Below are 18,198 nucleotides of genomic sequence, written 5' to 3'. Positions count from 1 at the left end.
TTCATTCAATGCGGTTAGCAAATATGCAGGAAGGGCCTACTCGTTCTAGGTCTTGGTGAACAAGGTAGAGTTCCCTGCTTTCTTGTAGTTTACAGTCTAATGGATCAGATAACTATTAACAAGTATCCTTGCAAATAATATATAATTATAAATCATTAAAGTGCTATTTTATGGGAAAATATCATAGAGATGATTCAGAAAGATTATCAGAAGTGGTATATGAGAAAAGAGCTAAAGAATGTGGTCACTGAATTACTGACTCAAGAGGTGAGAAAGGTGGTGACTGAGAAGCAACGGGCTTAGTATCTTAGGATGGTGAAGGAGGTTAGGAGAAGGATTTTCCAGGCAGAAAAGGAATGACAAGTGGAAAAGTTCTAAAATGTTAAGCTGAAATTGCTTGGTGCCTGGAGATGTATAAGAAGCAAAATACAACATGTATGTCAGTTCAGTTCAGTCACTCAGTCATGTCCAACTCTTTGCGACCCCAATGGCCTGCAGCACACCAGGCTTCCCTGTCCTTCACTGGTTCTTGGAGCTTGTTCAAACTCATGTCCATTGAGTTGGTGATGCCATCCAACCATCTCATCCTCTGTCGTCCCCTTCTCTTCCTGCCTTCGATCTTCCCTAGCGTCAGGGTTTTTTCCTAGAGTCAGTTATTCGCATCAGGTGGCCGAAGTATTGAACCTTTAGCTTCAGCATCAGTCCTTCCAATGAGTATTCAGGACTGATTTCCTTTAGGATGGACTGGTTTAATCTCCTTGCAGTCCAAGGGACTCTCAAGAGTCTTCTCCAACACCACAGTTCAAAAGCATCAATTCTTGGACACTCAGCTTTCTTTACATTCTGTCTAACTCTCACATGCATATATGACTACTGGAAAAACCATAGCTTTGACTAGATGGACATTTGTTGGCAAAGTAATGTCTCTGCTTTTTAATATACAGTCTAGGTTTGTCATAGCTTTTCTTCCAAGGAGCAAGCATCTTTTAATAATATGTGTGTAATTAATTATTATTCAGTTGCACTCCTGATTGCAGTCCTATTATCATTTTCCCTTGAGCATTTTCCCAACCTGAGCAATAGTCCTACGACCCAGCCTAATTTATAGAAAGGAAATGTGATTATGGGTCAAATGGCAATGTTAGTCCTTCATGTGAGCCCCATAGTTGTCGTGTGTTTGTGGTTTTCTGTCATGCAATTGGCTGTGGTCACAGGCTGGGTAAATTGTGGTTTCAAAGGGCAGATAATGGCAGTTGGCAGTACTGTTGTTGGGACCAGAAAGAACTATTCATTCTTGTCCCTGACACTGCTCTGTAGGTAAATTCCAATAAGGAATTCCACAAATGGGGAAGGTGCTTGTTGGTTCAGTCGTGCCTGACTCTTTGCGACCTCATGGACTGTAGTCTACCAGGATCCTCTGTCCCTGGGATTCTTCAGGCAAGGATACTGGAGCGGGTTGCCATTTCCTTCTCCAGGGGATCTTCCCAACCCAGGGATCGAACCCGGGTCTCCTGCACTGCAGGCAGATTCTTTACCGACTGAGCTACAAGGGAAGCCCACATAAATTATCTAATGTACTTTTAAACACTAAATACTCAAGTTCAACACTTAAGGTATTATAACAGAGAAAGTCTAGGTGTTTAAATCAACTTTCTGTATTTATATTTATTCTGGAGATTAATAGAACATATGGAAATAGTAAAAGTTCTGAGAAATAATGTAGACAGAAATCTGTTTTGCTGAACTTTTTCAGTGTCTCCAAAACAAAATCTTTTTGGCCTTGGAACCCTTTTTTGTTATACTTATCACCATTTTAAGGAACTAGTATTCTTTAGTTCACATGGTTGAGGGCTTTCAGAATTATTGGATTGCTAGCAAAGCTGTCCATTGACCCCTGAGTTTAGCTTTTGTACCACCTGTTACTGTATTATTTTTCTTGGTTATTTGTGTTTTCTTCATCACTTATTCCAATTTCTCACAATTGACTATTGCCTGATTGCAGAATATGAAAATTATGTAATGTGATAATACTTTGCTTTATAGATGTATTGGTTATTAAAACATGTATACTTAGAATGTTAAAGTATGAAATCATTTTTTGAAAATAAAAATGTAATGCAAATTTTACATGCTGTGTATTTCAATGCATTTTAAAATAACATCTTTACTGTCCTTTTTTTCTTTGCAAAATTTTTGTACAGTACTCCAGTGTGTGGGTGCGTACCAAGTCGCTTCAGTTGTGTCTGACTCTTTGTAACCCTATGGACTGTAGCCTGCCAGGCTCCTCTGTCCATGGGATTCTCCAGGCAAGAATACTGGAGTGGTTGCCATGCCCTCCTCCAGGGCCTTCCTGACCCAAGGATCAAACCCGTGTCTCTTACGTCTCCTGCATTGGCAAGCAGGTTATTTACCACTAGGGCCACCAGGGAAGCCCAGGGTACTCCAGTAGAACATATTGCATGAATAGAATTACATTTGGGCATATTTTAACGTTGAATGGTCAAAATGTCATTAAATGACATTAAAATCGTCAAACGGTCTCAGACCAATTATGTAATTTGAGGGACTCAAAGCAAGTGTCACTATTTGAATTCTGAGAGTTCATAGTTTAGGTATTACCTTTTAACTTAAAAACAATAATGTATTTTATTAATTTATTTTTATCTTTGGGTGTGCTGGGTCTTCCTGGCTGTGTGTGGGCTTTCTCTAGCTGCAGCTAGCAGGGGCCGCCCTTCCTTGTAGTGAGGTGGTGCGTGGGCTTTCCTTTGTGGTGTCTTCTCTTGTGAGCACAGGCTGTAGGACTTGCGGGTTTCAGTAGCTGTAGCCCTGGGGCTCGGTACTTGGGATGTGCGGGCTCTAGGGTGCAGGCACAATAGCTGTGGCACGTGGCCTTGGTTGCCCTTTGGCACGTGGGTTCTTCTTGAACCAAGGATCAAGCTTGTGTCCCCTGCATTGGCAGTCAGATTCTTCACCTCTGGACCACCAGGGAAGTCCTTGGTGTTACCTTTTAATTTCTATGAGTTGGAAACAAATTTTCTCTTTCTTGGTGATGATGTGTTTCCTATTTTACATACTTTTAAAACCTGGTAATAGGAAGACACTTGAGCTGTGTATCTGGAAAGAGAAAAAGAGAGATGGTTTACTGTATTTCCACATGTAGATCTTTGTCAAATAAGATAGGTGCAAAAAAATACATCCACCTGATGTGACTTGACTTTGACATAAGTGAGAGTTGATTAGGAAGAGTGTAGTGGTGTGCTTTAATTTTCATACTTGTGAGGCATGTGAACACACACACACATAGTCCTTCATGTAATATAGATGTCCAAGTAGCAACAAAAGCTTTATATCATTTAAGTATACAGAGAGGCACACTAGAAGTAATTAGACATTTAAAGGCATTTTAATATATTTTGTTCTCTGCAGCAAATTAAAGTGTTCTTAATTGACTTTAACGATTATTAATTACGAAGAGATAAGAGGATTTTCATGTGAACTGAATGAGGCTTCTATGTACAGTATAAATAAAATGTCAAGAGAACGCATAAAATAACTTTCAGAACAGTATACTGAGAATTAGGAGATTTGGGTTTTAAACTCTGCCTCATTTAACTTTCTTGCCCTTTAAATTTCCTGAAATTTGAAATTAGGATGTTGAAATACATAGTCTCTCTGGTATATTTTCACTCAAAATTCTGAGATATCTATTATTCATAAAGAATAAGACTTTTGCTTCTTCTTTTAGAAGGTGAGGAGGGGTGGGGTATCAAACCATGGCAGATATTGTCATCAGTCCTTTGGTTTTTTGTATTTTGGGAGTGCCCAGGAGAGGGGCATAAAGTAACTAAGTTACATAATGGGCCATGTGTGGAAATGCTGTTGTGATAGGCGACAGAGTTCTGTGGTTGCTCATAGCTCTTTGTTGGTCCTGATAGAGTGTTGGACCAGTGGGCACTGCAAGGTGCAAACACGCAATTTTCATCAAGGTCTCTATGTTCCTAACAGCAGTAACAGCTTTTAATGTTCCATAAATAAGGGTTTTGAAGATTACCATGCCATTTTTCCACTTAAAATTGGTATTTAGTGTAGATGCTTTTCTAAGGAAGATAGATGATTAGAATTTTGACTCTTTTATTCTATGGAAAACTTAGATGAATTTTTCATGATAACTCCTTTTTTTTTAAATTTAATTTAATTTTATTTTATTTTTAAACTTTACAAATTATATTAGTTTTGCCAAATATCAAAATGAATCCGCCACAGGTATACACGTGTTCCCCATCCTGAACCCTCCTCCCTCCTCCCTCCCCATACCATCCCTCTGGGTCGTCCCAGTGCACCAGCCCCAAGCATCCAGTATCGTGCATCGAACCTGGACTCGCAACTCGTTTCATACATGATATTATACATGTTTCAATGCCATTCTCCCAAATCTTCCCACCCTCTCCCTCTGCAGCAGAGTCCATAAGACTGTTCTATACATCAGTGTCTCTTTTGCTGTCTTGTACACAGGGTTATTGTTACCATCTTTCTAAATTCCATATATATGCATTAGTATACTGTATTGGTGTTTTTCTTTCTGGCTTACTTCATTCTGTATAATAGGCTCCAGTTTCATCCACCTCATTAGAACTGATTCAAATGTATTCTTTTTAATGGCTAAGTAATACTCCATTGTGTATATGTACCAAGAAAGCTATGGTACATGATAACTCCTTAAATTTGATCTTTGAGTAAAAACATTCTTACATATTGCAGTAACTCGAGACAGACTCTGATTTTTCTGTCTAATACCAACCAAAGTGTAGAGGTTCCTATTTTATATTTATTTATGTGGGGCATTAAAACCATATGATAATTAACGTAGTGCTGTTGTGGCAAACTTATTTACTATAGATAAGTGTTTGCACATTTGTCTGTTTAACTCTGAGCAACTAATTTTTAAAGTAGTCTTACCTACCAGGTTAAATATCTGCACTTTGAAAAGTGAATTAAAAAAAATCTAACCTGAACAAGTTAGAAATTATTAAATGTTTTCTAGAAATACTCTTGTTTTTCAGTTGATAAGTCATGTTTGACTCTTTGCAAATTTGGAAAACTCAGCAATGGCCACAGGACTGGAAAAGGTCAGTTTTCATTCCAATCCCAAAGAAAGGCAATGCCAAAGAATGCTCAAACTACTGTACAATTGCACTCATCTCACATGTTAGTAAAGTAATACTCAAAATTCTCCAAGCCAGGCTTCAACAATACGTGAACCATGAACTTCCAGATGTTCAAGCTGGTTTTAGAAAAGGCAGAGGAACCAGAGATCAAATTGCCAACATCCACTGGATCATTGAAAAAGCAAGAGAGTTCCAGAAAAAAACATCTATTTCTGCTTTATTGACTATGACAAAGCCTTTGACTCTGTGGATCAGTGTAAACTGTGGAAAATTCTGAAAGAGATGGGAATACTAGACCACCTGACCTGCCTCTTGAGAAATTTGTATGCAGGTCAGGAAGCAGCAGTTAGAACTGGACATGGAACAACAGACTGGTTCCAAATAGGAAAAGGAGTACGTCAAGGCTGTATACTGTCACCCTGCTTATTTAACTTATATGCAGAGTACATCATGAGAAATGCTGGACTGGATGAAGCACAAGCTGGGATCAAGATTGCCGGGAGAAATATCAATAACCTCAGATATGCAGATGGCACCACCCTTATGGCAGAAAGCGAAGAAGAACTAAAGAGCCTTTTGATGAAAATGAAAGAGGAGAGTGAAAAAGTTGGCTTAAAGCTCAACATTCAGAAAACGAAGATCATGGCATCCAGTCCTATCACTTCACGGCAAATAGATGGGGAAACAATGGAAACAGTGACAGACTTTATATTTTTGGGCTCCAAAATCACTGCAGATGGTGACTGCAGCCATGAAATTAAAAGACGCTTGCTCCTTGGAAGAAAAGTTATAACCAACCTAGACAGCATATTAAAAGCAGAGACATTACTTTGCCAACAAAAGTCCATCTAGTCAAGGCTATGGTTTTTCCAGGAGTCATGTATGGATGTAAGAGTTGGACTATAAAGGAAGATGAGTGCTGAAAAATTGATGCTTTTGAACTGTGGTGTTGGAGAAGACTCTTGAGAGTACCTTGGCTTGCATAGAGATCCAACCAGTCCATCCTAAAAGAAATCAATCCTGAATATTCATTGGAAGGACTGATGCTGAAGCTGAAACTCCAATACTTTGGCCACCTCATGAGAAGACCTGACTCATTTGAAAAGGCCCTGATGCTGGGAAAGATTGAAGGTGGGAAGAGAAGGGGATGACAGAGTATGAGATGGTGGATGGCATCACCAACTCAATGGACATGAGTTTGAGTAAGCTCCTGGTGTTGGTGATGGACAGGGAGGCCTGGTGTTCTGCAGTCCATGGGGTCACAAAGAGTCAGACACGACTGAGCGACTGAACTGAACTGAACTGAACCCCATAGACTGCAGCATGCCAGGCTTCCCTGTCCTTCATTGTCTTCCAGAGTTTGCTCAAAATGATGTCCATTGAATCAGTGATGCTATCTAACCGTCTTATCCTCTGCTGCCCTCCTCTCCTTCTGCCTTCAATCTTTCCCAGCATCAGAGTCTTTTTCAATGAGTCAGTTCTTAGTATCAGGTGGCCAAGGTATTGGAGCTTCAGCTTCAGCATCTGTCCTTCCAGTGAATATTCAGGGTTGATTTCCTTTAGGATTGACTGGTTTGATCTCCTTGCAGTCCAAGGGAGTCTCAAGAGTCTCTTCAGCACCACAGTTGAAAAGCATCTAGAAATATACATTGGGCAAAGTGACTGATATTTTAACAGTTGGTTACAAATACATAGCATAGTGTTTGCATCTCATGAACCGCAGCCTAGGGCTCTATCCTTGTTTCAAGGGTAATGCTTTTATAACTATTGTGTACCATATGTTGACCCTAGAATGACATCTATGTTTTTACTAGCCGACTACTTCATTTGTATATCATTAGAGATGGATTTCTGGACTTCCATCTCATGATAATTATATAAAAATCAAATATCAAGAGTTTCTTTAATTTGAAGCTAGGTTATATTTACTTTTCCACTAAGTTCACAACAGTGAAGATTTCTATATGTTTCTTGACTATGTCTTTTTGCCTGTAGCTTCCCCTCTCCTCCAAATCTCTGACATTCTCAGTTGTATTTTGCCATCTTTCTCTTGCTCAGTTCATTTAAGTTATTTACTGATAGAAAGCCAATTCACTGAAGCTTGTACTCTATTATCTTTCTTACATCTTCAGTACTTGCCCACCTTACTAATTTTAAGAAGTTCTCTAGAAAAGTGTTTTTTTGTTTGTTTGTTCTTTTTGCTTTTACTTTAAATTTGGATTACAGAACAAGTGGGAGGGAAATGGCCAAGTTATATCAGTGGTTAAATGCTATTTAAAATAAAAGGAACAATAAAAAATCACTGAGCTGTTCTCCTATAAGCCACATGCTGTCAAATAATGTTTTAAATACAAAATTACCTTTGCAAATATTTTTGAATACTTTGTGGGAAATGCTGATCATTGAGTTAGGAAATGATGTACATTTAATCTGCCAGAAAAAGCACTACTGAAATGGAGCTGATAAACTGTAATTTATTAATCAGATACAGGGATGTTGCCTACTCATTTGTATATTCACTGGACTTAAATTTAGTAAACTATTTTGTGAATAAAGCATTTTAAATTCCATTTTACACATTAAAAACTTTTCCATTTATGAAGAAAACCACAGAAAACAGAATACTTTTCTTCTTAAAAAACTTTTATTTCTTCTGGTCTTTGGAGATGATCAGCTGAGTAAAGAGTAGAAAGAAATATTCTTGGTAAATAGTACATGGATTTCCATGCACATTAGTTTAGGCTGAGGTCCAGTAATAACTTAACATCATCTTATGCAGTGGAATATAAGAATTCATTTCAACTAATATTAAGTATGACACTAATTCGGTATTAAACTCTAAGCACATTAGCAAGTATGGTACAAGGCACTATGACTTTCCATGTCTCTGCAATAAGTTTTTCATCATTAATGTTTTATGGGTTTTTTTTTCCCTTTTCCATGCACAACTTATCATTTGTGATAGTGTGACTTCAGAACAGCCCTGTCATTAGAATTTTTATTTATATTCATTTAAATATGTATTCCTGATGACCAAATCTAGTCACCAAACACAATAATCATAATCATATAATCCTATAAGAGTTAATCAAATAGCAGGAACTTGAATTGTTATGCTTAGTCTCTAAGAATCCAATCTGTCTAAATTCTAGATTTTTATAAGATCAAACCGAAAAGAAAGCCTTGAATCGTTGTCTGACTTATCAAAGTAATTAAAATTCTATTGTCTGACTCATCTCCTCTTTACAGTCCAAAGACAGTTCCTGTGGTGTATTATTATGCATTGAAATTGGATGATTGCTTTCCTAGAACATATTCACAGAAACAAATGTGTAAGTGGGTTTGTAATGTGCTTAAAATAATGGGTATTATTATTACAGATCTTCCTTGGTTTTACTTTTCTATCAGTAACTTTGAATACAAAATATGAAAATATTTGTCAAATAGAGAGGCTTTGCAATCCTGATTTATAGAGGATGATCAACCTTCCTGGTTTGCCCAGGACCAAGGTGTAACTAGGACTTGAGTGTAAAAAGTAGGACAGTCCCAACCAATTTTAATATTAAAACAAGGGCAATCCCAGGTAAATGGGTACAAGTTGGTGACCATAAACCCAAGATGAAATGAGGCTGAAATAAAGACAGTTTGGGGAAAAGGAACTTTTAAAAATATTTTTCCTACTGTTTTACAATTTTCCAAATTTCTTCTCTTCCCACGTCCCTAACTCCAAAGTCAGGCCAGTTAATGTTAATTAATACCTTATCACTCTGGATCCAGAAGAAGGCATTACCAACCCTTGGAAGTCCTGCAGAACGCAGTGAAGGGCAGTGGGTAGGGGACTGAGCTCTGCACCAAATGGTCTGGATTTGATATTAGGTGAGTGATGAGATGGTTAGATAGCATCACTATGAATTTGAGCAAACTCCAGGAGATAATAGAGGAAAGAGGAGCCTGGTGTGCTATAGTTCATGGGGTAGCAGAGTTGGAAAGCTTAGAGAATGAACAACAACACAAAGTGAGTGGTTCTCTGCCTTGCTTTTCTCAAGTATAAAAGGAAATGATGTCCAACTCGTGAGGTTACATGAACAGTGCTTGTCATACATTAAGTGTTCCAGGAAGTTAGTTATTTTTATTGTGGTCACGATTAAGATGAACATTGTAGAGCAAACTAGTGTGTGTACCACTCTTAGTTACCTTTATATCTAGATTCTTCTGTAAGGGGCTGCTTACATGACCTATAAAGCTTAGCTATGTTTTTTGTTTGTTTTTGGTTTTGTTTTTGCTGTTCAAGACATGGACATGAAATGACAGAAGGACATTTTGATTTTCAGACTCTTGCAGGAAATGTTTAGTTCAGTTTAGTCGCTCAGTTGTGTCTGACTCTTTGTGACTCCATGGACTGAAGCACGCCAGGCCTCCATGTCCATAGCACCAGTGGAATGGGCAGCTGGATGACAAAATTATCACAGTTATTTTGAGGCTAAATATGTTTTCAGTGTAGAATAATACACTCAAAAGAATATTTTTTTAATGGCCAGTATTACAATACAGCTGAATTACTGCAGGTCTCATTAAGTGATTCTGAGATCCCATTAAGTAAGGTGTGGTATTAGTTATTCTCAATCATGAGGGTTGGATGCAGAATTGAAGAGCATTAATATGCCACAGGTGGATCTGGCTACTGGAATTTTGCTTCTGTTAGAGCTATAACAAAGAGAGACTGCTGAAAAGTTACTATGGAATTCCAGTATATGAATTAAGTTCCTTCAAAATGGCATTGTTCTGTGCTTTAGCATCTAACATTAAGACCTCATCCCAGCTAGGCAGTGGGAAAGCTGAATATATGAAGCTTCGTTCCACCCCAAATTTGTGGTAGACACTTCCAAATAGCAGAAAGTAGACTTGTGTGTGATCTGTGATATTATAACTTAGCCAATTAAATTTATTATAAGACATATAGTAAATATATCTGTTGAAATGAAACCATAAGACCTAGATTTTTTATGTAAAATTTATTTCCAGCATTTACCAAATGCAATGCAAAAGATGTTTAAGAAAATACTAGAATCACTCAAAAGGTAGAGATAGAAAACCAAGGTCCCTCAAACAGTCAAGGACATCACTGTAATACTTAAAATATTTATTTTGACTTTAAAAATAGAAAAGCCTAGAATTCAGGGTTTTCATATATAAAGTATTTAAAGATAATTTTCTTACTCCTTGGAAGGAAAGTTATGACCAACCTAGACAGCATGTTGAAAAGCAGAGACATTACTTTGTCAACAAAGGTCCGTCTAGTCAAGGCTCTGGTTTTTCTAGTGGTCATGTATGGATGTGAGAGTTGGACTATAAAGAAAGCTGAGCGCAGAAGAATTGATGCTTTTGAACTGTGGTGTTGGAGAAGACTCTTGAGAGTCCCTTGGACTGCAGGGAGATCCAACCAGTCCATCCTAAAGGAGATCAGTCCTGGATGTTCATTGTAAGGACTGATGTTGAAGCTGAAATTCCAATACTTTGGCCACCTGATGCAAAGAGCTGACTCATTTGAAAAGACCCTGATGCTGGGAAAGATTGAGGGCAGGAGGAGAAGGGGATGACAGAGGATGAGATGGTTGGATGGCATCACCGACTCAATGGACATGGGTTTGGGTAGACTCCAGGAGTTGGTGATGGACAGGGGGGCCTGGCGGTTCATGGGGTCGCAAAGAGTCAGACATGACTGAGTGAACTGTACTGAACTGAGCTGAAGGATAATTTTATTTTTTTCATTATATGCAGTAACGCAGACAAATATATTCTTATAACTTGAACATCTTATAACTTACAATTTGTAAGTCAAATTGTAATAGTCACATCTTCTCAGATGTTTAATTTCTTTGCATTTATTACAACAGATTTCTGATTCTTACTATGGGATTCATCAAGGAATACATTTTGTATCACAAGAATTCCATTTAAAATGAAAATGTAACATCCTCTAGTGGTACATAGATTATGGTAGTTTAAATAGTGAAAAATATTTACATTAACAGTGGAAGAAATTGCATTTTTGTAAAAAAAACCCTGATTTTTTTCTTGGTTTAAATGCAATTTTTTATGTTTTGGGGAAAATGCTTTAGTTTCTTTTATCCTTTTTATGTGTAGACAAGCTTTCTACAAATGAAGAAGAATCTTCTTTCTTTGTGCTGCTCAAAGACATTAAGTAACCCCATTTAAGCCTCAAATGAACCTTACAACATAACCTTGCTTAGCAGTTGTCTAATAATGTCCCCTATACAATGTTCCTGATATATTTTTAGACATTAAACTCTTGGGCTCCTAGACCCCTATAATAGATCTATAGGAAAGGAGTCTCATTAAGTTTTTGACATTTTCCCATGGAATTAAAGAATTCCCATAGGTTAAATAAGATAAGAATTTGGCCTTTTGCCTGGGAGAAGGAAAATGTCATGGAAGCTCTTTTAGAAAAGAGTCAGCTATACAAAGCCAGAGCACTTCTGCTTGGTTTAGTTTTCATTAAAACAACAATAATTCAGAACTACTGTTTACTGCTCTCAGTATTTCTAAGTTATCCATGTTTGTTTGGGGGAAATCATCCACCTTGTACAATGCATTCTGAAATAAATGCACTTCTGAAAACATCCACATTGGAAAGCAGAACAATTGTGTCATATCATGTGTAGTGAGAGAATTAAACCCTAAGCTGGGTAGAATGTTTAGGATTGTGTATCCTTTTTCATTTACACTTTAATTACAGACAAAATTAAATACACTTTAAATCAAAAAGCTTATTAAGGTGACACTAGCTAGCTGGTTCTGTTCTTTTCTTTCCTCCTTTTTTCTCTCATTTGCCTCCCCATTTTCCTTTTTGCTCCTCTTAGAACAGGTTGTGTATTCAAAAGCAAAAAGTAAGCACTTTTTTTGAGACTGATATATGTCCTTGTCTAAATTTAGATTCCAGTGAATAGTTCTGGATTGCAATTCAGAATCTTAATCTATCTTCTGTCTACTTTGTTTTATTTAGTGTTAAGTAATGGCCAAATAGAACATCGAGGATTATAACATTGAGTTCTCAAGAATAGTAATTAAAGGACTGCTAATAAAGATGCTGAAAATTTAAATGACTAGGTGAAGATTTAGGTAAATATGAGGAATTTAAGTGTTATGGAAGATTCTGAACATGATAGAAGAATTACCCTTGGACAGAAAGGATGCTATCTAAATTGTCATCATTTTAGGAAATACGGAGCAGGCAGGGATGGGGGCGGTGGGGGTGGGGCGATACAGTGTACAGTTTACCCCGACCCGTCTAGGGTCCCCCCTTTCCTTTAAGATTTTATCTCTTCTTCAAAGTTTGTATCTTGCCATTCAAGGGGAAGGCTAGCGCCCTAACAGTTTGGTTATCAAGCAAGTAATTTTAAAGGTATGGTTCAATTTCAGAGTGAACTTTTTGGAATACCGCAGTGATTTTGACCTGCCCGCCTCCCGCCCCTGACACCCCTCTACAAATTCAGCAAGTGGAAGGAGGAAGGCCCTTGCATAAACTATTCCGCAGACACTAGTTAAGTGGGACGGACAGTGGGGAAGCTGAGCAGCCTTCTAGGGCTCAGTCCCATCCCGTTCTGGCCTTTGCCCTAAAAGAGTTCATGAATCCGAGTTTAGAAGGAGCGGAAAGGAGACTCGTTCGAAGCAGCTGGAAACGCTGGCGCGGGTGGGGGTGGGATCAAAAGCTCCCCCTCTCCCCGAAAAGCACCCGGGTGTGAGTGGAAACCCCTCCCCTGCACGGACTCGCTCCCCTCTCCTGAGAGGCAAGTTTGTTTTCAAGCGTTACCACCTGTGTGAGGCGCTCCCCGTGAGGAAGGCGGCGAGGCAGACGCGAGAGCTCAGCCACAGGCTAGGGATCCTTTCTCCGCGAGGCTGGCAGTCCAGACACCTCCAGAACTCAGAGCGCTTACGATGCAGAGTCCGCTCTGTCCTCGCTCGTCGTCGGGATTGTAGTCCCCACATCCTCCAGCCCGGTAGGCTCCGGGGCGGCAGACGCCTCCCCAGTTTGCTCGGGGTCCCTCCGGTCCTCTCCTGCCCGCCTCCCCGCCCCCGAAGTAGTGCTCCCGCCTCGCTCCGCCCGCGCATCCCCTGGCGCGCCCAGAGGTTTATCAGGCTCCCCACACTCTCCGCCGGCTTCCTTCGGCGCCCGGCGCGAGTGACCCGGGCAGACCCGCCGCGGCCTCGGAGTCCCCCACCCCACCCCCACCTTACGGGTCCCTTCTCCCGTTGCTCGGCCACCGCGCCCGCGTCTCTCTTCCCCGGCGCCCGCCGCGGTTCAGGTGGAAGCCTGGCCCGACCTGCCGTTTGGCTTATCCCTGCTCTCAGCCTCACAGTCAGCCCGGAGAAGTGGAATCTGCACTGAAACTCTCGGTGGCTGGAGCCGGCAGACTGGGCATGCTCAGAAGCCAAGCCTGGCTTTGGTCTCAAGTAGGAAGCTTTCGCACTCGGGAGGCAGCAGCGACTTTGGGGAAAGTTGATCGGAGAGGGGAGGAAGCCCCAAGACGCGGAGCAGCGGCAGGAAGGAGCCCCCGGCAGCCCGGAGGAGCATGGGCACCCTGCGGGATTTACAGTACGCGCTCCAGGAGAAGATCGAGGAGCTGAGGCAGCGGGATGCTCTCATCGACGAGCTGGAGCTGGAGTTGGATCAGAAGGACGAACTGATCCAGAAGCTGCAGAACGAGCTGGACAAGTACCGCTCGGTGATCCGGCCGGCCACCCAGCAGGCGCAGAAGCAGAGCGCGAGCACCTTGCAAGGCGAGCCGCGCACCAAGCGGCAGGCGATCTCCGCTGAGCCCACCGCTTTTGACATCCAGGATCTCAGCCATGTGACCCTGCCCTTCTACCCCAAGAGTCCACAGTAAGCAGGGGTTACGCTCCGGGTCCGTGTGGCACCCGGTCGGTGGGGAGCTGCGGGTCTCTGTATTGTCTGTCGGCTCCCGCCCCTCCCGCTTGCCTTGTTGATCCTCACCCTCAGAAATGTTTCATTTTAACCCGCACTTCTTGCGCGGCTGTGCACATTTCTCAGACCAGACTCACTGCATCTACGTTGCCTCCCTGTCTTTGTTAGATGTCAAGCTATTTAAAAAAAAAAAAAAAATATATATATATATATATACGTTCATATGGGCCATCTACTATACGTAGAGTTTGAATGCGCCCCAGATGTGTGTCAGGCTGTGTATGTATGAGTGAGAGAATTGAAAGCCTCATCTCCCAAATGCCCTGGCAAACCTGCCCAACCGGAAAATCCTAACTGCAGGCTCGTCAGACTTAAAATGCGTCTGCTATCATCCTGACTTTCTATGCTTTTGTGGCCCTCCCGGATTTCTCTACATGCTAGCAATTCTCGCTGGTACTCTTCAAACCTGATGTTCTGGCATCATTAAAGTGTCAAAAATAAGCAGATACACATATAAAAGGAAAGAGTTTTTGATTTCCAGAATTGGATGACATTTACAATCCACAAATGGAAACCTAGTCTGTTGATTTTTTTAAAAATATTTTTTTTCATAACATTTGAGGGAGAATATTGCTTATTTTCCTTAAGGACTTTATATAATGTTGCTAATGGGGTGCCTCTGTCTCCCCCTGAGGGTTACATGTTTCCAGGGTCAGAGGAAGAGAAGTCAGTCCACTTACCTTTACTGACATCGTGGTCACATTATTTGCCTCACTCCTGGCTTCTGATGCAACCACTCTGGTATTGTTCTAGCATTATAAACAACTATGTAGTTCTGATGTCAGTGGGCTTCACAACCTGGGTGGGAAAGTTGAATGGAACTTGTTACACATCACTCCACTTAGAGTTCTGATAGATAGTAAAGTGTCAGGAACATGAAGTTAATACAGAATAAGCACCCAGATGAATGGTATTTTACCTTACTAATGACAGAATTGATAAACCAAGGGGTTTGTTACTCTATTCCAAACTACATCACACTGGCTGGATGACACGTGTTACATAATAATACAAGGTCCCTGGGAGCCTTTCGCTTAATAAACACAAAGATTTAGTATAAGGAGAAAGAGTATTGGGCTGTTCCCATTTGTATTTATTGGATGGGGGGCACAGATTGTGAGTATGTACTAATTATAGTTTGGAAAACTTAGACTTGTTCCTCTCCTTGTTGGTTGCCATAGAGCATTCGCTGTTTCCTTATGCAGATTTAGCTTAAGGAGGAATTGGTATTCTGTGTGTGGGGAGAAAAGACAATAAAGATACATATTTCTGAGATTCTAACCTCACCAGGTTGCCCAAATAGTTGAGTGGATTTGGATCTGCTTTAGAAACCTGAATGATCTGAATCCACTTCAGATTTCTCCGGTAAGTTAATTTGCAGAGCTGACATGCTTGCCTGTTTCAGCTAACGAGGTACATGGCCATCTCTCCAGGGCCAAGTTTTGCATAATGAAAAATATAACTCAAAGACAGTTCTCTGTATCTTTCAGCACTCCATAGGATCTCATTTTAGTATCGGCAGGACTTTGGAGTAACTCAGAGCAAACTCTCCTTTCTTAAAAAGACCATTTTAATCAGTTTTATTTGAAGCATGATCAAGCCAGCTGATAACTCCAATGAAAACAATTTATCAGGCAAGATCTAAAAGAATCTAAGCAGTGTAGTCTGAGCTGTATAATGTGGTAAAATTTTAGAAATCTCTTAGTGCATGACATACAGAACAACCAGTTTTTTTTTTTTAAAGTCCATGGTGGAAAATGAAATTAGCGTGGCAAATAATTCACAACATCCAGTTATGATCAGCATTTTATCAGTTGAACCACACTGTGCATTTGCGTTCTGATCTTTATTTAATAACTTGTACTTTTAGGAAGTCGGCTATTAAGGTATCACCATGAGGGGTTTGGGGATTCTGAAGGATTTATATTGAAGAAAACCATAGAATGAATGTCTTCCAAACTTAAATAATTTTGGAAAAACATCTGTTCTTTTTTCACACTTACATAAAGAAAACTAGAATAAAATTGGCTTACGTGGTAGAGTGTACCTTTGGTAAGAGGAGAAGCATGTTGTCTGCAAAATGATTACACTTAGGTCATTTGAATGATCATACAAGGTAGTTCCGTGAAGAATTAGGAAAACTTAACCAAAGTGCAGGAGGCTTGTTTGAATTTCTGTTTATTTCACTATAAACAATTTGATTATACCAACTTACTGGCAACAAGTGTTTATATCTTTATATTTTATTTTTAGTACAGCCTAAATTTGGTCATCTTTTTAAAACTTGCAGATTTTTGAGAGTTTGAGTTAAAATGAAATCATCAAAATAGCCCAAAATTGATTGTAAATTCATGCTCATGTAGTTTTCTATTCCCTTTCTACTGGATGTAGGTGACTGTCCAGAGAATGTCCTAGTCAGTTATCTGATGTATGTGTATATGTATAATTACTTTTTGCTTACTGGGGTTGCCTTCTAAGGATTAGAATCTTTAAAAAACTTCTCTGTGTTTTTTTTTTTAAGTAATCATTTGAAAAATAGTGTAACATATAAATTAACTTATGAACTTAAATCATCTTAACAGTTTTGGTTTGGAGTTTTCCCTGTATGCTGGGAATTGGAGGGAAGGCTGTGTGGGATTCCAGCTCAGAGCCAGGCACTCCTGCGGCACCTGTGAGTGCCTGTGAGGGTTGGTATTTTTGTTTGACTCTTTTACACATGTGTAGAAATAGCTCGAAAACCTTTTTTCTGTTGTGAGTGTGATGAGCCAAAGAACTGATTAGCAAGTTGGAATCTATACTCCACTGCTCCTAAATAACTACTGAGAAGGTAAAACTATCAGACTGTATGTTTTGGATTGAATTAGGTAAATAAATCCTTAAAGATGAAAACTGTATAAAATATTCATTTTTTTTTTGACCAGATAGCCTGTTGATTATGCAGGCAGTGTAGTTCTCATGGATTTTTAAAGTAATTTTATTTCATGCTAGTTTATTCCTGAAAATTGACTCTGTGGTAGGTTAGAACATTCAGTCACTGGTATGCTGATCTCTAAACCCTTTACCTATGGTAAATATTCTCAAGTCCTTTCCATTCTGCTGTCATAAGAGTTGAGTTCCTGTCAGAAGTTGTTAGTGTCTCTGTATTTTTGTTAAGCTGTTAGCCCAGAGGTAACCGAATTTCAAAGGATGATGACATGTTTTGTTTTGTAACATTACACGCTTGACTGTGAAGTACTTTGGAGAGCTGAGGATAAAAAGAAGTATATTCTTCTTATTTTTAGGGAGGCATTAATTTTAACACAATCTTATCTGATTATTTTTTAAGCCTTGACATAGAGAAATAGAATCTTCCTGAAGGCTCTCTGTTAAATTGTGTAGGAAGGTGGGAAAATTCTAGGATTTTGGTGTAATCATAGATGGCATAATATTAAAGGATAATTATCATCCGAGGTAACAATTACATTTCAGATACGCCCAATAGGTCAGTTCAGCACTTTTGTGGAATGTGCCATGTGCAAGTTAGTGTCAGGCATTCGGATGACCACGTGCAAGTTAGTGTCAGGCATTTGGACGTGAGATGTGTGAGTCCTATCACAAAGGAGTTAACCAGGGCTTAGCAATACTGCACAAGTGAATATTCTAGAAATAGAGTAAGGCAAGTCACATAGGAGATCCCTAAGACAGTTGGTAAAACATAATTGAGCCCATTTAATTTTAGGGTATCACAAACTTGTGGAAGTCGAGGTGTTTGAGTATTTGATCGATGGCACGATTTAGGTGAGTGGTGATGGGGTGAGAGTGCTGGGGTTAGGGTGGGGAGGGCCATCAGCAAAGGGACAAGACAACAAAGGAAAGCAGAGGGTGCATCTGGGGAACACAGCAACTAGTGCCTATACCAGAACACCAAGCTTCGGCCAGAGAGGATCAAGATGAGTAGCTGAGAGGGCTTTTCTGCTTGTTGTTAGAATAATTGAGGGGGGTATGTGTGTGTGCATGCACGTGCATGCGCACACACTTACACTGAGGACT

General features: G+C 39.9%; 1 protein-coding gene across 25 annotated transcripts in view; it reads left to right on the top strand.

Moving 5' to 3' along the window:
- PRKG1 (protein kinase cGMP-dependent 1) overlaps positions 1-18,198 on the top strand; it is a 1,681,227-nt gene that overhangs the window by 336,939 nt on the left and 1,326,090 nt on the right. The window contains exons 1-2 of one of the 25 annotated variants that reach the window (XM_055561102.1): positions 12,923-13,183; positions 13,536-14,067. The exons of 22 other annotated variants lie outside the window; for them this stretch is intronic. In XM_055561102.1, the coding sequence (XP_055417077.1) occupies positions 13,757-14,067 (311 nt within the window). In that variant the 5' untranslated portion in view covers positions 12,923-13,183; positions 13,536-13,756. 2 more of the 25 variants (XM_055561126.1, XM_055561101.1) reach the window with 2 other exon arrangements.

Source organism: Bubalus kerabau, chromosome 22 (genome assembly GCF_029407905.1).
Source record: "Bubalus kerabau isolate K-KA32 ecotype Philippines breed swamp buffalo chromosome 22, PCC_UOA_SB_1v2, whole genome shotgun sequence".
NCBI lineage: Eukaryota > Metazoa > Chordata > Mammalia > Artiodactyla > Bovidae > Bubalus > Bubalus kerabau.
Note: the sequence above shows the minus strand (reverse complement) of the source record. Positions and strands in the feature narration are given on the sequence as shown.